The 21,505-nt window shown below is 40.5% G+C and overlaps 1 protein-coding gene and 1 long non-coding RNA gene across 7 annotated transcripts in view; one reads left to right on the forward strand and one right to left on the reverse strand.

The window, feature by feature from the left end:
* Nucleotides 1-896: 896 nt before the first annotated feature.
* On the reverse strand, nucleotides 897-14,677 carry sall3a (spalt-like transcription factor 3a). The gene is made up of 4 exons (XM_088307572.1): nucleotides 13,301-14,677; nucleotides 3,469-6,600; nucleotides 2,877-3,217; nucleotides 897-2,613 (listed from the first exon to the last, which is right to left on the reverse strand). Exons 1-4 carry the CDS (start codon nucleotides 13,380-13,382, stop codon nucleotides 2,182-2,184), a joined length of 3,987 nt encoding a protein of 1,328 aa, XP_088163698.1. The 5' UTR covers nucleotides 13,383-14,677; the 3' UTR covers nucleotides 897-2,181.
* A 1,341-nt stretch (nucleotides 14,678-16,018) lies between these two features.
* The window catches only part of LOC148329579 (uncharacterized), an 87,646-nt gene continuing 82,159 nt past the window's right edge, over nucleotides 16,019-21,505 (forward strand). For all 6 annotated transcript variants that reach the window (XR_015845647.1, XR_015845644.1, XR_015845648.1 and 3 more), the window contains exon 1: nucleotides 16,019-16,401. This is a non-coding gene — a long non-coding RNA (uncharacterized LOC148329579). The remainder of the gene's footprint in view (nucleotides 16,402-21,505) is intronic.

Raw genomic sequence — 21,505 nt, forward strand, 5'->3', positions numbered from 1 at the left:
CTCCAGTGAGAGTTGAAGATCACAGCTTGAGGAATCCAACAGTACCACATTATCTGCAAAAAGCAGAGATGCAATACTGAGGCCTCCCAACCAGACACCCTCATTGCCTCGGCTGCGCGTAGAAATTCTGTCCATAAAAGTTATGAACAGAATCGGTGACAAAGGGCAATCTTGGCGTCCAACCCTCACTGGAAACAAATCCGACTTACTGCCAACAATGCGGACCAAACGCTGACATTGGTGGTACAGGGAACGAACAGCCCGTATTAGTGGGCTTGGTACTCCGAACTCCCGAAGCACACCCCACAGGGAGGAATTCATCATCGTTCTAACACACACATACAGACACACCCCCATATGCGGGGCCCATGTGTACACACAGACACTCATACACACACGCAGACATAAATGCACACAAGACAATTTCATAGGAAACAAATTCAGTGGTAATTTGTGCACTTTGCTGCATGAACACCATTGTCAACACAATTTTTTTTCCGAACGGTCTTACAAGTCTTCAATCTTCATTTTTACTAGGTATTCCTATTAATCATGTGTTACATGATTTCCCGTCAATTTGTAAAAATACCCTACTCTCTCTCTCTCTCTGACCAGTAAGACACTTCTTGACTTCTGTATATCTAGGTAGATACAACACGTACACACCCATTATTGTTGTCTTGTTTTGTCCTTACCTTGATGTAGTCCCAAAAAAATCATCAAGCGCAAAAACGAACAAATACATAATATTTAAACCACACACAATTATTCAGCCAGTAAGCACATGTAATATATTTACCATTTTAAAAACACTCACTATGCCTTTTATTTTGACAAAATCCAATTCAAACAGGCACTATGATGCAGAGGAGGAACATAAGTCAAAAGACACCGTTGTGGTCATTATTTTATTTACGAAGATTTTGATTGATTTATGGGTTTGCACTCCAGAGAGTAGCACTGATGCAATAATCAACTGCAAATTGTAGGAGTGGTAAGCCGAAAACAATGAAAACAGCACGTATGATAGCTCAGTCAAAAGGTTAACATTATCACAGACAAAACGTCTTATTTTTAAAAAGTGCATTCACAAACATGACAAATACTTTTCAACTCATGATGTCTATCTTTATGTGATACAAAATACTGTATGCATACCTGTTTTAGATTTGTTGCATTTCTATACATAGATATTTCTTCAAAAGGATCATTTCTTTTTTTTTTTCTTTCTTTTTTACAAAGGTTAAAAGAAGGGCTGAGGTCATAGCAGCTTTGGACTTGTCCAGCCTCTTATAACATCACCTCCATTTATTGAGATACAGTCTTACCAGATATCCCAAAAAAAAACAAAAAAAAAAACCTCAGCATATTATCAGTTGATAAACTCAAAAGACTTACTGTTTTTTTTATTGAAAGTGAAGCCAGTAGATTTGAAAATAAAAACAATGAAATCGATAAAATGTGTGGGCCATTAAATATATTTTTGTATACCCGCTTCTTTTTTTTTTCAATATCATAAATACTAAAGACACAGGACAATATTATAAGACAATGCTTGGAGACTAACTGTAAAGATTAAAATAGTTAAAACCTTTTTTTTTCAAGTTTTCTAGTTCATGAGAAACAAAATATCAGGCGAGCACAGAACCACTATACTGCAGTCTTTTTCAATCGAAAAGAGCACTCGTAAAGAAGGTTGAATGAATGCCTATGAACAAACATTCATTCTTTCCTATTTTAGTCCTGACCGAGATGTTTGCCCATTGTAAATAAGACAAAATCCCAGTTTTCAAAACAATTCATAAAAGCAGTCAAACATACAGATAAAAACTGTAAGTATCATGCAAATCTTGCAAGACAACATTCTGTATTCCCAAACAAGAGACGAAGCATCTTCCTTGATATCAAGTGAACAGGGAATGGGTGGAAGGCAAAAAGCCTCTAATCAGCACTAAATACAATATTTCCAAAAGCAAAAAAATACTTCATCTGTACATAATATATATATATATATGTATGTATATATATATATATATATATATATATATATATATATATATATATATATATATATATATATATATATATATATATATGTATAGTAACATGAGTTTTAGACTGGATCAGCAGTTTCTTTCCATGTTAGACTTTTAGTCTTAGCTTCAAGACAGTTGTCTTTCTTTAGTTGATCCCAATCTCTTTGTTTTCCTCCATATACCTGGAGAAGGGACGGCTTGCCCCGACCTCGAGCGTAGCTTTCTCAATTGCGGTCATGGGTGGGCTGCTGCCTGTGTGCAGCCGGTCCATTGCACTAGGCATGGCTCGCAGTGAAGTTATTCCTGGACCACCGAGGCTGACGGGTAACTGGGTGATACCTCCATTTTGGATCACAGAGATCTCATTGTTCTTCATGGCCAAGCCATTGGTGATAGCAGCTGCGTATTGGTTCCAAAAACCGGGGTCAACGTTCATGGCCCGAGCTGTCAGGTCCTTTTGGAACATTTCGCTGAACTTCATTGCATCCCCACCTAGTAGGGCCATGGGATTTTCCACAGATAGTCTCCGCCCTCTGCGTGCTGGTGCATTGTTCCACATGTGTGTTCCCATGTGGACCTAAAATAAGTAAACACAAAGTAGACCACATCACAATTAATTATGATGGTCATAAAGCACTAGCAACCTTTCAGACACAGAGTCATGGAAAACAGTTGGCAACAAGCAATGGATATTTTACTTAAGTTAATTCTTTTCATTTTGTCGTTGTGGTTCAAGTAGAAAATGTCTGATGCCCAGCATTTCAATTGTTTGATCTTTGTGTCATAACATCAATCCTAAAACCTTACGACGATAGTCCACCAGTAGTATTTGTTCCATACCTTTAGATTGCCTTTCGTGGTGAAGGCCCTTCCACAGATGGAGCAGGCAAAAGGTTTTTCTCCAGTGTGCGTGCGCTCGTGGATTTGCAGAGCACTGGCAGAAGAGAAATTCTTCCCACAAGAGTGGCAGTTGTGCTGCTTTGGTGTACGTCGTGGGGGTGGGGGAGCCAACAAGGGGTTGGTGCTAGGGCTCAGAGTGGCTTGGGGAGCTGCAGCACCGGGGACCTGAATGCCCACAGGTAGGTGGGAATTGTCGCTCAAAGACATTGACTTTCTGTGCCCATTCATTTCCATTTTGATCATATTTGATGCGGTGCTTGCCAAGTTAGGCGTGTTTAGACCTAATGGAAAAAAGTCCAAATTTTAATAAAAGGGTTCACCAAATTATTGTTTAAATGTAACTGTGTGAATATATTCATCACACTTTTCCCTGTCTGATTTGAAACTTTAAAATATATTTGTATTAAACAGAATTGTCAATTGTTTCAGACATTACTATTCATTAAACGCTGTATGATGACACTAAAATGTGATAAAAGAATACTTGATTAAATCGAAAGAGTATTCATTTTTCAAATGTACTCGTACATACCTCGATCTCTATTTAGAAACAGCATACTGAAGTGGCTCTCCTCCTTGATAAAGTGTCTGCTCGGTTGAATGGCAGTTAGGTCCAGGGCCCCATTGCTTTCTGTTGCAGGAAGTGGAGATGGATTTTCAGATTTTTCCGACTTCACAGTTGCCAAGCCCGATGCATTGTTCTCTTGACTCTCCTCTACTACCATGGCAGTGCTGTGATTATTGAGAGTAGCTGGGGACTTGGATTGCTGGTTCTCATAGTGGCTGTGAGCTGGGGACAAATGTTGCAAAGAACCAGAGGACTCTGACAGCGCAGGGCTCCCCAAGCTTTGTGATTCTGCATCCCCAGCTGCAGATAGGGAATCAGTAGGAAAACACTCATTCTCGCTTCCATAGCTGCAGAAATTCTGACTCGGCTTTTGATTAAATGAACTGGTCATTTTTGCGGTGGAGTCAATCATCTTCATCTGGTTTTCCATAGCAGCAATACTAGACATTATGGAAATAGGTGGAGAGCTTCCAGGTGAATAAGGTTTTAATGGGTCCATTTCACCTTCTTTTAAATCGTCATCATCTATAGCCTGCTCCATTTCATCCAGAAGATCGTCATCATAATTGCTCATTGCATCTATGCTCTTTTCATCAAATGACAGGTCTGTGTCCATTTCCTGAAGGCTGTCAGTGACTGGGGTGTTTGGGATCTGGCCTCCCATGTGCATACGGATATGCTGTTGCAGAACAACGGCGTTGGTGAACTTTTTCTGACATATAGGACATGAGTGCTGGACTCGTAGTGGGGGTTTGGAGCGATGGACACCAAAATGTGTTTTGAGATTACCCTTGGTGGTGAATGCCCGCCCACATATCTTGCATTTAAAAGGTCGCTCGCCAGTGTGGATGCGGTAGTGCATCTTGAGAGCACTCTGACAGCTCAAAACACGATGGCAAATGACACACTGGTTGGGGTCACTCATTTTCTTGTCAATGTTTTCAACAAGCTGTTGCAACTTTGATGTCTCTGAAGTTTGCATAGAGTCTAGGAGGCCTCCAAAGGGAAATTTGGCCTTAAATTGATCAGAGAGCATGGGGAGAACAGGGTGGGATACTGGGTTTGAAGAAGAGTTTGGGCTGTTGATGGGTTCAGAACCCTGGGAACCAGTTGACATTGTTGTGGAGGTGACGTTAGTGGAAAGAACCACATGAGATACGGTTGTTGTGGTAATGGTGTTTTCCCCTGGCCGACTGGGGCAGGTTGGGGGCAGGAGAATGCCTTCAGGCTTCAGGACAGGAGGTACATCGCTCCCTGGGGCGGGTTTGGGCGAAGTTGAAGTGGTGGTAATACCAGAGTCAATTACAATATTAGGAGACAAAGACGCACACTCGCTTGATGGTGGTGATGGCCTTTGAGGTGACCTATTCAGGGGAGTGAGGCTCGCAGAATCGCCAAACCCGCCCACCATACTTGGTAAGGTGGGAGGTAGTTGTAGCCCAACTGAGGTGGGAACAGTAGGGAGTACAGGTTTACTGTCAAGCCATGTGGTAACGGGCTTTTCCGGTGGCAAAGACATACCATATGGAATACCTGAGCTTGTAGGTACATTGTCTAGGTACTCAGGAACTGGGTAGGGGTTCATTTGTATCTGAGGGTATTTTTCTTTGTGCCTCTGGAAGTGGACTTTCAGATTTCCCTTGGTAGAGAATCGGTTACCACATATGTTGCATTTGTAGGGTCTCTCTCCAGTGTGGGAACGCAGGTGGATTTGAAGTGCACTGTCACTGCCAAATACCTTGGCACAGAACCTACACTTGTGCTTGAAAAAAGGGTCTTCAGAACTTGGCTTAGTGTCAAAAACAGACACATTCGGGGGCTTCCCCTTGCGGTGTTTCATCAGAGCAGATAGAGGGTCAAGTGCATTGGCTGTAGCTGCTATGCTAGCCAACGGGTTTGGGAATATAACGCTGCTTGATGAGCTGTGAGGTATCAGCGGTAGATTAGAAGCTGAGTTCAGAAGGCTGTTGTGACTGAGCGATGGCGGGGTGTTGGCGTTCCTGGGATGAGTGGAACTGCTACTGATTCCACCGTTTCCTGTCACACTATTGCTCATGCTTATGTTGGTGACTGATGCTGAGCAGGAGGGAAGAAGAGCCGACAATCCAGAGGCACTGGGTGGGGGAAACATTGAACTACTGGAGGACGTATTGGGCACTGAAGAATTAGATGGCTGACTTCTACTTGATGGTTGAGAGTGAGTCCCGTCTATTGCAGAGGTCAGAGGTGAAGAACCTTGGCTGCTGAGAGAAGCCGGCAATCTAACAGGCAGCTGATGGACAGTAGGAGTGATAAAGTTGTGGAGCTGAAGTTGACTTGCAACTGAGGGGGCACAAGCAGAAACCGGCCCGGGGTTTCCAGTCACTGTGTTGGGGTGGTTAAGTGCAGGCTGTGAAGCAGACTGTCTGTTCATCAGAGCCACTTGACTTCGTATTTGTTCTATCAACTGCAGCTGGTGTATTTGCTGCTGTTGAAGGGCCATCAGCTGATCCAAAATCATAGGGATAGCCATGGTGGAAACTCCGCTGCCTGCCGCTGCCTTAATACTTTGAGAAAACTGGGCAACCGCTACCCGGGTGCCATGCAGAGTTTCAAGGGTAACGTTAGTGCTTGGCATGGTATAGCTCGTAATGCTCGGGGGGCTAACATCATCAAGCTGAGGTACGGAGCCATCTGCTTCAGGTGATGCCCCATCTCTTTCTTCAAGATCCATGTTTTTTTCAGAGGAGAGCTCCACCTCCATCTCCTCATCCTCCTTTTCTAGGATCCTGACCCCATTTGACGTGGTTATCTCTGGGACTTCATCTCCCTCACTAGCAGGTGTGCGGTTGCCATCCCTGGCATCATCGCTGTCAGCTTGCTCACTTGGGCAACTGGGTACAGGGGAAGGTTCTGGGTACTCCTGGGAGGGAATAGGCGTTTCCTCATTGTCATTTACAATTAGCACTAGTGGGTTCTTGGTGCAGCTTGTTAAATGTTCGCAGAAATCTGCCCACTTGAAGAACTCAGCACAACACTTTTCACACACATGAGTCTCTTCACTGCCACTGCGGCTCTCATTCCCGCTGTCAGCATCATCCAGCACATCACCTCGAGCTGAAGGTAGGAGGTCAGGGGTTTTAAAGGGGATCCAGAAGCGGGGGGAAGGGGAAAAAAAGAAGAATTCATGAATAACAAATCAATCAACAAACCATATATATTTTGCAGAGTAGTGCTGAAAAGATTTAACCTTAGATTGTCTCTCTCTCTTTTAACATAAAAAAATCAATACATACATGTATATATTTTTTACTCCCCACACATTGACCCGGTTCACCAATTGTCAAGGCGGGTTTGTGCATTCACACCCTGTCTCTAGAGCCGGCACATAATTTTCTTTGTGCAATCCATCAAATTATGAGGGCCTATCAATTGTGGATACTGCCGCTTAATGAAATTCCATAGAGCCCATCGATTTCCAATATTTCATACAATTCACAGCTGCCTTGTCTGTTGGGTACAAATCAGGACTTTGACGGCCCTATTAGGATTCCCCTCTGATATCAGCCTGCTGAATTTCAAATGCCTAGGCCTGTTTATCGTGTATTGCAGAGCAATGTTTTTGGCCAAAGTACTTCAAAATAGAAAGTACTAACAATTAAATGAAGCCAACCTTGAAATAATAGACAAAAGGAAAACCACAAATTTGCTTTTTTGTAAGTCATTCGTAGTAGTTTTGTCACTCTCTCTTGCTTGCTCTCCCATGCTCACTAAACCAGACTCAACAAATTACATGCTAGTGTGAAGGCAGCAAAGTCTCTGATTAGTTACACATGTTTAATCACAGTTACAGCAAGCCACTTCCTCCTCCTCATGCGACCAGCCGAGTCCAACAAGCCAATTCATGCTTAGAACACTGACCCATTTAACACCTCAACCTTTTGTATTATACTGTACCCATTATTGTGATCGGTTTATATTTTAACGTAGCTCCAATGTTTGCTGTTTTTATCAACTGCTGCATTATAGAAATAGAATAGAAATCCCTTTATTGTGCTTAAAGGCAGCTGTTGCATTTTGAAAGTTTTTTTTTTGTATGTGTTCTATAGAGTCATGTTCACATTCGCCAGTCATCCTCACTGTACACTTCTTAAGCCCGCTTTGAAACCTATATTTATTTTGTGGCTTTCAGCAGAGCACGAGACTTTGCACTTATTTGTTCGTGTCTTATTTGTTAAATTGTTTTAAAATTATGTTTTGTTCAATTGTCTAATATTGTAGGTTCAGTTTGTATTCATGTATGTCATGTCACATAATTTTAAAACAATTTAACAAATAAGACACTAACACTAAATTGTAAAAACTTTAAAAACTTTTTACAATTTAGTGGGGTTGTTTGAAAAGTGCACTTGAACTAAATTGTATATACTATATTTATATATTCTATTTACTATAGCAGTTACAAATTCCATGCTTTTAGTCAGAAATAATGTTGCTGTCTGCACACTGTAGCCGACAAATGAAGTTATTGTGGAGTGGGATATGCAAAGGAAGACATGAAGTCTTTGATCAAACACACTCACAACTGCAATTTGTGTTCTGAGAAAGTGTACGTATTTCAAACTTATAACTTAAACAGAATTATAAAATGTCAGGGGCTGCTCTTTTCACTTGGTATGAGATTAATTGACATTTATCTATGCTTGTAGTAATAATTTGTAAATATAATAAATCAAACACTTAAATGACAAAAAAAATAAACACATATTTTATCAACTGTGCACCACATTTTCAAAGGTCTATCCCAGTTTTTTTTTCTTGTAGCGAGGTTTTCCAAATTTTAGAAAACGAAAAACATTTTTTTCAAGTATTTACTTGCAACAAAGAACATTTTGTAATTCAAAGCAAAAATCAACAAGTAAAAAGGGACAAGTAAGTAGGAACGACAGCGACACATGGTAGCAGGTTGAAAATCTCCTTAGCCCCTCAGCGGACAAGGAATTCATTTCCATAATTGAGGGCTGAAAGGTCAACACAAATGAGTAGGCATTGTGTTTAGATGATTAGTTATTAGAATGGTATTACTGTCAATCTATTTTACTCTTTCATGCAATTACAAGTGGAAACCTTTGTATGCCTGTTACCTCTCTCACACAAACATACGCGCACACACACACACACACGCGCACCCCAACGCATTCCTCGTACTGTATCACACACAACTTACATGAATGCAAATTACCAAACTTTCACCATCACTGTAAAAAATTAAAATTAAAGGAAAAAAAACATGAGGCTTGCTATAATTGTTGTCATGCAAGGGTGTTTTATCTGTCCCCACCATGTTAGCATTTCAATGAGGTTTAGAAATTCTGCATATCACAAAAGTCACCAGCTTTGTGCGTCAACTGGAAATGATGAAAGCTCTCTGAGAAAGAAGGTTCAATTTGCCATCTTGGCTCACAATGCAAAGGTAAGATGTTGTGACTGTGCGTGCATGACGGCATGTGCACATCTGTGTGTTAATGTATTGAATTTCCTATAGCATGAAAAAGATAGGGCTGGGGGGTTGCGATACATTTTTCATTGAAATGTTAAGAGTCTTCATTTACTCCCATGCAAATATTAAACAGAACACAGTCAATAGTGTGATTGTGGACATTGAATATGTGTGTCTGCTATCATGACCAACAATCTTTGGCATGCTTACTGAAACCACTAATCTGACATATCAGATGAGGTATTCATGCTTTCCACTGATTCTGTGAAAACCACAGTGCTGTGCACTGAATGGAGCATTGGCATATTGAACAATTACAAACGATACCATTCTTAAGCATCCAGACTCACGTAATGAATACACACAAAAAAAAAACTATACTGGTTAGGTTTGCTGCTCATTAAAGTAATATTCTGTGCTCTAAATGTATCGTGTCAAACTATTTACATGTTGGCTTCTTCTTTATGAAGGTTTTTGGTTTAAATTTAGGAAAAGCCACAGGGAAATAATTGTAATTTTCAATTATTCATAAACGCGACGCTCCCCTTTTTCCCATTTCAAACGCATTAGTCGAAAGCACCTGAGGATAGATAAGTGGCATTAAAGACGCGCATCAGCGTTGGTTGTTGTCAAGTGAGTGGAGGCCAGCATAGCTAACTTTCAAAATGAGGTCTGCATGGGCAGACATTTTTCATTACAAAAATAAATTAAGATAATAAAATAAATAAATGAACATATTGTAGATTTTGGATTATTTTCTTGAAAATTACATTATCTTGATTCATTTTTAAAATATAGTTGTGAAAATTTCCTTTTTTTTTTTTTGCAAAAGGTAGCTTTGCTAAATCCCTATTGCTTTATTATTTCTGGACTTACACGTCGAGTCCAATGACCTCTTGGCTTTATCGACACATACAAAGCATCTCGCATGACGACCTGCAGAGGCTCAAGTGTGTACCATTCGCCTGGTCAGCTCGACTGCAGCGTGGTACAGTCATATCTGCACTAACAGAGAGGCCTTTGTCATATAGACTACAGATGCGGCGCAGTCAAAACATGAACGATTTGTTTATGGAAGCATTTGCAACACAGCATCCAACAGCTCTCTTCTGTCTCTCAGAAACAAAAAGGTTTGAGATGAGGAAGAAGCAATGATCATGGCTGATCCTCGTCTACAGGCCCAAAAACATCTCAAATGATTCGGACGAAGCTTTTTGAGAACGTTACCACTTCCAAATCCTTACAAAGTGTCATCAACAAGCAAAATCTAAATAAAAGGATGAAGAAACAAGCAAGTGTATATTAAAAAAACTTACTCCTGCTACATTTGATGCATTAATACTGTACGTGTTCTCAGTCTAGAAAGGTAATTAAAACAGAGCTGTATTAAAGTGAGTCATATTTAAGTGCCTTCTTGAAGACATTATTGCACTCTGTGTGGGTGGTCCACCAGCCTGCACCCATCGGTGAGAGGGGATTAAAACAAAAGCCAAACAAAGCCTCACTGCAGGGAAGGGGAGGGGTAGGGGGGCATGCATGCTAACACTGTCAGCAGGGGTCTCCTCACTACATTATACTGATTGCATCCGAGCACTTCTTAAATATTTCATAAATTACAAAATGTTTTTCCATTTTATTTTAATTGAATTATTAGATTTTTTTTGTCGCAGAATTTGGAAAGTATTCAATGGAATGTGTTGCTGTGCAAGAATGCACACACAACGGTGAGTGCAACGTGATTTTTCAGAGGGCGTTTCAGCGCCTTCATTCGCTATATGTTACCTGAATGTTGTAGCCGTGTTTAACTTCATGGAAGCTATCACATCCACAAGTTTTCAAACAAGAGGGGTCAACGTGTGTTTGCATGCAACGTGCGTGTCCTCAGCCCTCACACATGCACATGCACGCGCACGTTTTCAAATCCGCTGTCTGCACAGGAAGTGGCGACAAGATGAAGAGCCTGTCACTGTTCACACTTTCTCGGACGCCAGCAGGCTGCGCAGCCAAGGTCAACGGCATCCATGTTCTAATTGTTTAAGGATCTTGACACCGAGCTGCAGGACCTGCTCAACTAGGCTGGACAAAGGTTAAGTCAGCAAGCTTTTTAAAAGTACTCCTAAACACCCAAGGCCCCCGCCCCCGATCCAAACACATACACACAACCCCCAAAACCCCTGGGGTGGGGCAAATGTCCAGAAGGCCCGAGGGGCACATGATATGCCACACATGGGATAGATGGAACTTGATCATTATTGTTGCCATGATTACCCAAGTCATAAATAACAAAGGTGACGTCAAATTGACAATCCTAAATAAAACAGCAAACAACGTTCAAGTGTAGGTTCGTTCTCTACTTGAAGTCTTGGTCTCCGTGGGCAAAACAACAAAACATTAAATCGGATGCTTGACTTAAAGAGATTTATTTCAAAGTTATTCAAAGATTTCCCAAGCTCGCAATCAATGTTGCTGCATGAACAGGCCGCAGTTCATGAGTGTGAGCATGCTTCATGCCGCGAAAGTGACGTGTCACCTAGCAGGTAGCTTAAAAAAAAAAAAAAAGTTGGGGATTGTTTATCTGAAATTTCGGCCTTGCATAAAAACAAGAGGGCCTATTTAGCACTCAAATAAGGATAGTGAGGAACATTCCACTGCCAGTTGCAGTCTTAAAAACAATGGAAGACACTATTGGTGTGCGTATGTGTAGGCTATGTGTGTGCGTGTGTGTCCTTTTACAACCACAGATGCACTTCAATGTAGTACCAGAATGTTAATGCGCAGAACCATCCAGTAAGAGACATAATTTTTCACGAAAGGGAGATGGAATTTGTCTATAATATCTGCAATGAAAATATTCAAGGACTATATTAAAAACACAACGTTATATTAACTTTCTAGTCCTTGAGTATCTAAGACATTCAAGGGCCATCATTTGCATATTAAAGGTGAAGCAATGTTTGGGTAAATAAAATATTCTGAAATCAAAAGTATAAATCACACACAAGGGAGTACAGCAGTGTGACCACAACCACAAAATAAACACACACACACACACCCCAAACACACACAGAAAACACACGCACGTGCAAAAGAGAGCAGCTACATAATGACACATTTTACATTAAAAAGGCTGCAAATTGAGAGTGTGAAAGGGTGCAACACTTTAAAATGGTGAAAATTTTCAAATACTTCAGTTAAAATTTGCAAACTTGATTATTAGTTCGAGATTGATATCATTTTTAGGTGGATTTGTTTTTTTCAGCTTCATTAAATAAACGAATATTCTTGTAGTAATATAATGAAAAAATAGTTATACACCATAATGGTCTACATTTATCATCATTCAATAATATATGTATTAAATTTTATGTTTTAATACATTTTCATGTAAATGTGGATGATTTTTCCTCAGTAATCATTTAAAAGGTAGAACTTCTATTTTTTATTGGCGTGTTTTACTGTTCTTTTAAAACATGATTGTCAATTTCCCCCCCACATGGCAAGCTGTGTCAATCTGTAATGCCGACATAGTGAGAGAAAAGACGACAAATCAAGTGTGCTAAATTTGTGTGAGGGGGGTAAACAAAAAACATTTACATGACAAAACAAGCCTTCAACCTGCACCGGAATTAGCGTTTTTTTTGTGTGTGTGGTCCTTGTGAAGACTGAGAGGCGCAGAGGGAGAACACACTCGCTCATGCAACACAGCAGCTATAACGGTTTTATAGAGTAATTATTAAATGTTGATTTTATTAGAATTTGCTTTGAAAAAATCATAACAATAATAGTAATAATAATTGATGCGCAAAAATGTGTCACAAATACGTTGCCATTAGTCATATGCACGTTTATAATAATGCGCACTTATATACCATCAATTCATTATCTAAAAAAAATGACACGTTTCCACTCAAATAATATTACAATACTAATATTACAATAGTTCGGCGAAATAACAAAAAGGTGTTTTATCAATATTGCATTTCCTACAGGCCTTTAAAAAGGCCTGTTGTAATGCAAGCTGTTTCCATAACTGTATTATTTCTGAAATAATCTCAAAACATCGTACAAATAATACATAGTGACATTATTTTAAGCGAAATAAAATACGAAGTTCCGACGCGCGACGCTCGTTACGTCACCTCGGAGAAAGGGTTTCAACTTGGAAACATACTAATTATAGACTTTTTCTGAATGGTTTCTCTCAGCACATCCAGAAAAAAAATATTTTAAACAAGATGAGAGTTGGGGGGAATGCACACTCACACGCCAACACGCAGAGAAACACTATTGGACTGGGGAGGCACAGTTTGGACTCACCATGTTGAGAAATGATCCCACTCATTGGAGCGTCCTCTTCCGACTTGAGGTGCTGCGGCTTGGCTTGCTTGCGCCGGGACATGCTGATTCTGGTTCTGGTTCTGGTTGTGGCTCTGGGACTGGCGTCCGTAGCGGCGCTGGTTCCGCCACTGCTTTCTGCTGTGGTGCTCCGGGGCAGGTCGTGTGAGCGCGGCTCAACCACATCAGCGCAGTGCGCACTGGTCGACTCGCCAAAGTTCTTCTCCAAAAAGAGTGTGCAGGCAGAGTGCAGAGGCAAACAGTGGAATTAGCCGCTCTCGCTGTCGCGACTGTGCGTGGGATTGCGCATGTCGGTATAATAATTATGATAGTGAAAAATGCTTGAAGATGAGTGGCACCGTGTGAAGGTGGGGAGGATTGGCTTGAGTCCAGAGGACGCGCATTGGATATGCTAATGAGGGAGCGACAGAGCAATTAGCCGACTCACTCTCGGACTTTATCCGTCTCTTTTCTCTTTACCTCCCCCTCAGCAACACAACACAACACACAAATCTCTTGTTATGCCCAGCACTTTGGGATGGAAGAGGGGCGGGGGGTCTTGTGCAGGGACTGTTCTTCCTCGTCTTCTTTCCTCGAAGCGCACGGACTCAATGCTCCTTCAAGATGTTTTCTTCATCTGCATCACTGACATCTTTGGTTCGCACTTGTTTTTGTTGGACTATGTTCTCGAACTTTTTCCTCTTAGCAAGTTGTTTTTTGTGCGCTGCTAGAACTTCTCATTTCAAGCGACTTAATATTGGGACACATGCTTATAAGCGTGTAAAGTTATTGACAAGAGCGACAAGTTATTACCAGAGCTCTCCAAAGTTTCCGATTTAAAAAAAAAAGTCCCACGACGCTCCCTTGAGAGTGATCAAAACGCTTCCGTCCCAGCAATAAAAACAATTTTTAAAAAACAGCGTAAGTTTGATCTGAATGCTTTCGAAGACAGCGCACCCTCCTCCTTCTCCTCGCCAGGTCTTTTGGATCCTTTTTTCGCTCCTCAAAAAATTTAAGTCGTCTCTTTAATTTGCCGGGCCTCTACTTTTCTCCCCTAGATAAAAGCGTCACCGTCGGAGACTTCCGCGTCGAGGCCCGTTCAAAAGTTGCCTCGGAGCGGCCCACCGGTCTTGCGGAGGGTCGCGCGGGCGGGCTCCGTGTGAGTGGGGACTAGCGGCGAGAGTGAGTGTTTAACCCCCACCAAGGCAGCAGGCTCAGCCCATTGCTTCCCGCCGCCGCTAGGATGTACCACCACGTTGCTGTTGAATGGACCGTCCTCACCCTCCCGTGTCAACACCCACATTTGATTTGACCTCCCATCTCATGACGCCCCCGACACATCTACCAGTCAACGCCTGGCGGGCTGTCATACGAATTGGAGATTGACTTTGATTTTTTTTTTCTTTATTAGGGATGAGATGATGTGATCATTTCTGACGGTTCATCACATGTATATGACTGATTAGCGGACAAATATACGCTTATCAGTTTACGCGGATTGTGTAGTTAAAATAATTGCATTAAAAGAAACATTATTTTCACATTTGAGTTACGTTATGCATGCTTTTTTATTTCTTGAAAAAGGATAGGCCTAGCGATGAATGATTTGGACGAAATATGAATTTGAAATATTAAATGTAAATAACAGCAGAGACGGAAAAAACAATCGAGCCCCCCACGCCCAAAAAAATCCATGTATTTAAGAAGAAATAAATTTGCTGTTATAACGTATTTAGCGTGGGCGGGGTGTCAAAAGTAACTTAACACACTATTACCTTAATTATTATTGTCATTGATATCAGACGTTTTGGCATTTTATTTGGGCATTCTCAACAACTCACACAACGTGAGCGTTTTCATTGAGAGGGTTCAGCTGCGCCACCCCCACCCCACTTGTTTGTTTGACTTCTCCTGTCTCCAACTCATACGAGAGACAAATCTGCTGGCAACAAGGTCGTCCGGAACAAACTTTTCTTTCTCCACTCATTCGATCATCCCTGTAGAAGTTCTGTCCAAAAGCCCGTTATTATCTGGTATTAATAGATGCAGCCCCTGGAAGACAAAATCAGCTATTGATAATTGCAAAGAGTCCACGGCGGCTACTGTATCGATCGGCTTGTCCTCCTCTCCCCTGCTACCGAGAGATAAGGAGACACACTCTTTAGAGCAATATAATTTCTTTTGACCTATCTGCTTGCTACAGACTTATGATGAATAGCCGGAGTGGCTGAAGTCCTTTATCACCAAAGTTACCCCCTTGATATAATATTGATTCTATATAACTAGCTCGGCACACAAAAATCAAACTGTCCACTTGGCCATCATCATCATCAATATCATCACAAAGGCGGGAGGAATGAAGATCCCTTTTCTCTCTTTTTTCACTTCCTAAGTGCGCCTTTACAATCTTCTCCGTGGCCTAATCGTGAGTCTGCTGATGATGAAAGTAGAGGGGAAACGTGTGCGTTGCCATTCAAGACGAGGTGCCTTTTAATCTCGGGGTGGGCCACACGCACGCGCACGTGTACCAACAGAGAAGGAGCGGGAGAGGAGGGTCGGAAAGATGCGCTGGGGGATTGGGATGCACATGGTTTGGAAGAGAATGTTTGAGAACATTCTTTTTTTTTTTCTCCAAGCCGTGCAGCGTAGTATGTTACTGGTTGTATCTTGAATAATCACACATGAAATAAAACGGGTAAAATTTATATATTTTTGGTTTACGCAGCATTTCATATTCTAAACCTTATAGTAGAATGCCGCATTTCAGAGCCCCATCACGCAGACTGCACTCCGGTGAGGTGGGGGTTAGAAAGTAGGATGTCGGAGTCGAAGGAGAGAGAGGGAGCAAAAGAAATCACCCAAACAAACATTTTACCCATTTCACCCTCTTTGGATGCCTTGAGTTCGGTAAAACGGTCTGCTTTGGTTGTTCAGACGCTCTCTCAGCAGCTCAGAATGCACCGACTCACTTCTCTTCAATAGCCTCTTTTCTCTTCCTCGCAGCAGTTTGCGTCAGCTTGTCTCTCCTCCACTGAGGATACAGACCGAGGTTGGAGGCCGGGACAGTGACGAAGACAGCAAAGGTAAATGATAGATTGCCTTCTCTTATTATTTCTTTAATACAATTGTCAGAGATTGCCGAGGCAGTGAACATAAAAGTTTAACACTCGCATGCACGCGTATGAGACGTATTTGCATTTTGTGCCATGACACACTCAAATGCGCACACGCACGCACACGCGCATACACAACACTGTCGCAGCCTATGGCCAGTCCAAACTGTGCTGAGTCAACCTGCACCAATCAGAGAGCAGAGTCTGCTTTGGAATCAACGTGACAGTGCTTCTGATGAATTATATATTTTTTTTAACCACTGGGCAGATTTTAAAAGCTGAGTTTAGAAAATATTTATATACCTCTTTATGTCATCCATTTTTTGAAAAGCATTCATTACATTTTAAAACCTTGAGAGCACATTTTACTTGAAATGATCAGACAACCTATTATTAACTGTCTCATTGGTGTACATTAATCCAGTGGCATTTATGCACTAAAGGGGGGATTAGCAATTAAAAAAACAACACATTTTTCATGCTCGTTCAAACATTATGACTAGACAGTAGAACATGATAAATAACAGAAAAAAATCAGCTGGCCCCATCTCGTGCCTCTTATTGGATTTAAAGGAAACCACAGCGCCTGAGGAAAAACAACCAATCACTTCCTGAAGGTGTTACTTATGAGGTGCCAATCATTTGGCACACACTCGTTGGCATGCGCATGTGGGGGCCTCACGTTGACCTTGCTCTTGCCAGAAAAGCACCTTATTCCTGGGAGTGTTATTAAAAACACCAAATGTGGTCAACAATTTGAAATTTTGTTTTTTTGCGAGGCTCTGCTATGAGTGTACCTGCTTGTGTGTGACAAATGATTAGTCACTTCTTCTGTCTTGGCTTGCTTTTATATATATATATATATATATATATATATATATATATATATATATATATATATATATATATATATATATATATATATATATATATAAAGAAAAAAAAATCAATAATATTGCGGAAGGACGCATTGTTTCAAAGACCAATGAGAGCACGAGCGGATGTATCCTGTTTGCTGATTGGCTGTGTATCATCCCCGCATCTTCTGTCGTTTTATCTGCGAGTCTCGTCCATGTTAATAGACGAACGGCACATTTGAACAACGTTCCGTTTGGAAACTCACCACGGTCAGAGTGAATCCGGATAAGCGAATAGTTAACAGATGTGTTCAGAAGCTGTGAATAAAGCGCACTCAGCTACCCGACAAGCACGGCTCGCTCAGCAGGACAAGGGTGACGAAACATTGGCAAATAAAATGTTAATTGTTTGTTAAAGTTTGTATTTAAACATCTTACCTTAACTAGAATCCCGCATTGTGTTTTATCCAAAGGTCCTTCTTGATGTTTTTGTGCAAAGCGAAAGTTAAGCCATGATTACGTCTGACGACAGAGGTTCTTTTTCATGGGTTTAAAAGGAGAGCGAAGATGGAAGAAAAAGAGGACAACAAAGAAGAATAAGCTGCAACAAGAGCAAAGTAGATTTTGCTTTGCACTACAACAACAAAGGCTTAAAAACGCACATTAAACCACCAGATTGCACCTTTTGCTAAGGAGCACTACAGGATTCTTGCTAAGGGATGCCAATTTTAAGATAAGAAATGAAAACTTTAACGTAGTTATTAGCCAACATTCCGTCGTAATTGTCTGCTTGTAGATCACGTTCCTCTCACAGGATGCACCTTGGTATTTATTCTTCATTTTGCATTTTAAGGTTAAATTTGATGAGTAACAAGTATTTAGAAGGTTGCAAATTATGTCAGGGGGGTTGTAATGGCCTAATAGAGTTGTAACCCATCCATCCATCTTGGATTATTGCAAAATAATAATAATACATGTTGAATTAATGGCAATGCTGTGATAAGAAAAAAATGGAAGTAAAATAAGCACATTGGACAGTAAGAGAGTTTTCTGTAGTTTTATTGGTATCTGGCCTTCCTTGATGGCTAGTGTCCCGCCGTTTTTCATACACAAAATATGCAACTCATTCAAGACCATATTCATCCATCCATTATCTGTACCACTCACAAGAATGGCGGGGGGTGCTGGAGCCTATCCCAGCTAACAGTAGGCGGGGTACACCCTGAACTGGGTGTCAGCCAATCACAGGGCAGGCATGGAAAACAACCATCCGCGCTCACACTCATACCTAGGGGCAACTTAGAGTGTCCAATCAATCTGCCATGCATGTTTTTGGAATGTGGGACGAAACCGTAGTACCCAGAGGAAACCCACATAGGTACGGGGAGATAATGCAAACTCCACGGAAGAAGGCCGGAGCCGGAATCGAACCAACGACCTCCGCACTGTGAGGCCATCGTGGTAACCAGTCAGCCTCAAGACCACATATGTTTAAAAAATGTTTAATTTACAAATGTATTATGGAGTCCTTATCTTTATAAAGATTGTAGTGGGCTGTTTGGTTTATGACATATGGGAACTGGAACCAGCCTATATATTTTTGCTTATGGAGGACAAGATGAATTAGCATTACTTTACCAGTTGAATCAATTGTCTGTGAGAATGCGCTGAAGGTTGTGGACTGTAAATGTGTCAAAGATCATCTGCTGGTGTCTCCTCTGTGGATTTTGAACACTTATTTTTTCTGTGGAAATAAAATGTGACGAATAGCACCTACCTTGAGATGAGCAACATTTGATCTGACTGGTCCAATCTGAACTAATTGAAATGAATTGAATCAACCCATTTCTTCTCCTACTGTAATTAAGTTAGAAGCCAGAGTGTAATTGGACATGGAGCTGGCACTTGAGAGGCGATGACAAAAATCCTCATTGTTGCCACCAAAGGCCCAGGTGTCAAATTTAGTGTGAAATGCAGTGCACCAAATGCTGCCTGACACACTGACAAGCCTGCTACTTAGCAATAAGGTGATCATCCGGACCGTCTCAAATTCTGTAATGATCTCTAAATAAGCTGTCAGCATCAGGCAGTGGCCTCAAATCATTTATCCAGTGCCAACTCACAGTATCATTTATCTTTTGTGTACTTGTATATTTTGAAAGAAAAAAGGAAGACCTTGAGTAGTTTTTGGTGAAAAGCTGGCTTTTGACAGAAATATTAAGAAGAATATGTATAACAACTTGACTAATTGGCTGACCCCGTCGGTTTTCTAAATAGTAACTCTACAAAAAAAAAAAAAATCATTGATATGCTCAATATGCCGTGAAGACATTTTATACTCCCTTAGAATAGTTATAACAGTTTAATGTTTGAATTGGATAGTCTCTATTAAATACATGTGCAACTTGCTCCCTTATGTGTGAAGTAAATGTTTTACTTCTCCAAGGCCTCGGTCATCTGCAGCTTTAACGCCATTTCCAAGAGCAATGAGAAGAAAAGGACTAAAGCCACACTGATGACACTTAATCTCATTGGAATTCCTTGTCTGCTTTGACCTTGGAAAGATATTAGCCACTAGACAAGTGACTGCGTGTGTGTCCATAGTTGTGTGTGTCTGGGGAGGGGAGCGTGTCTACCTGTATCTAACTGCCATCATGTGATTGATATGAGTATGCTGCAAAAACACAGATGAAACGATGTTCACACTGGAGTTGAACATCATATGCATATATAGTACATGCATAAAGCTCTCCGTGTGTATTGTGAGTGTTCTTGAAAGCAGTTACAAGAGTGGACTGCAGGCTTCTGTGGCCCTCTGATATGTGTATCACACTGTCTGTTCAATAGAAGCTTTTGCATTTTTAAACAGCATCAGTTACTTTATACTGTCATTGTTTTTGGCACTGTTTGGCTTTCTTAATCCCGGTAAGTGCATAGCTCAGTGACAGTGTTGAACTCTTACAGGGCATGCATTTTATAATCTCTATGTTGAATCTTGTTTCTTATTTAATGACAGTTTAATCGGTTGCTGCTACCGAATAGTCCAATTGTGTGTATTGTTGCTGTGTGTCTTGGTATGGGCAAGATGACGAGCAGTTGTTTAAAATACATTTTTGTGGGTCTTGTTTGATGTGTTTGAAGCCATACTGATATTCAAGAACTTATTTTGTATTTATGCTTTACGTCTAGGCTCAAAAGAGAATATTTGGGATATGCTTTCAGTTCACCATCGTGATCAGAAGACACCAGAACAATCTAATGAGAGACAGTTCAACAGCTATATTGCAACATCTTTGCATTGATGTAGTTGTACTGTGATTTTACAATACACTTTTGAGTTGCTAAAAAGTATTCCAAATTTGCAGGACACACTCATTACATTGGTTAGATGAGTGATTCTCAAGGACCTTCTGGTTAAGCCTGAACAAGAAAATGGTGAATAAATTTTTTTAACTGTACATAATTTTACAATGACTTAATTTTTTAAATTTTATTTTAAAGCATTACAGTCCATTTGTTAAGTGCAGTTATGTTGTCTTTTACTTAAATGCAATATACTTGCATTCAATCTTTTCAAATAATTTTTATAATTTTTATCATTTAACTTTTGTGTACATGACATTTTATTTGAAGCATTATATAAAGTCATTTTACCCCCATATTAAAAAGTGATTTTTATGTTAAATCATGTTAATAGTTTTCAGGACAGCCTTGTTAGTTTTTAGTAGTTTTGTTTAATTGCTTTTCATATTAGTTTTTAAATAAATTGGTGTTTTAATTGTGTGCAAATAAAACACAAACATTTTGATAATACATGCTACCGTTTAACAGTGCAGTGTACTTTTTTTGTATACTGGATAATTTTTTTCATATATAAAACAAAAAGGAAGGCCGTTTTTATCTAGCGTTGCATTTCGGGCTGAGTTAAATGACAAAAGCAGTGGAGCAATTGCATCCAACGCTGCACACAAAATTGTCTCACTGGAGCGACATCATCTGCTGGCTGTTTTTTCATTGGCTGCTGCTTGATGAGATCATTGTGCGACAAACATTCAGAATACTACAACTCCGAGACAACTGTCCAACCTACTCTTCTTCCAGCTATCGGCCGTGCAGTAATACACTAATAAATATATCTGACATCAACCCTACTGTACAAGAACATGTTTTAAATAAATTGGACAATTTCACTAAAATTGTAGTTTTATAAACGTAAA

This window comes from Idiotropiscis lumnitzeri, chromosome 10 (genome assembly GCF_059441095.1).
Source record: "Idiotropiscis lumnitzeri isolate Australia: NSW breed Sydney's pygmy pipehorse chromosome 10, RoL_Ilum_1.0, whole genome shotgun sequence".
Lineage (NCBI taxonomy): Eukaryota > Metazoa > Chordata > Actinopteri > Syngnathiformes > Syngnathidae > Idiotropiscis > Idiotropiscis lumnitzeri.

Bases quoted from the DNA above. Each gene is read 5' to 3' on its own strand.
- sall3a (XM_088307572.1), bottom strand. From the start codon at position 13,382: ATGTCCCGGCGCAAGCAAGCCAAGCCGCAGCACCTCAAGTCGGAAGAG. The intron at 3,218-3,468 runs GTATGTACGAGT...TTTTTCCATTAG, and splicing joins GTTTCTAAATAGAGATCGAG to GTCTAAACACGCCTAACTTG. The intron at 2,614-2,876 runs GTATGGAACAAA...TACTTATTTTAG, and splicing joins CCACGAAAGGCAATCTAAAG to GTCCACATGGGAACACACAT.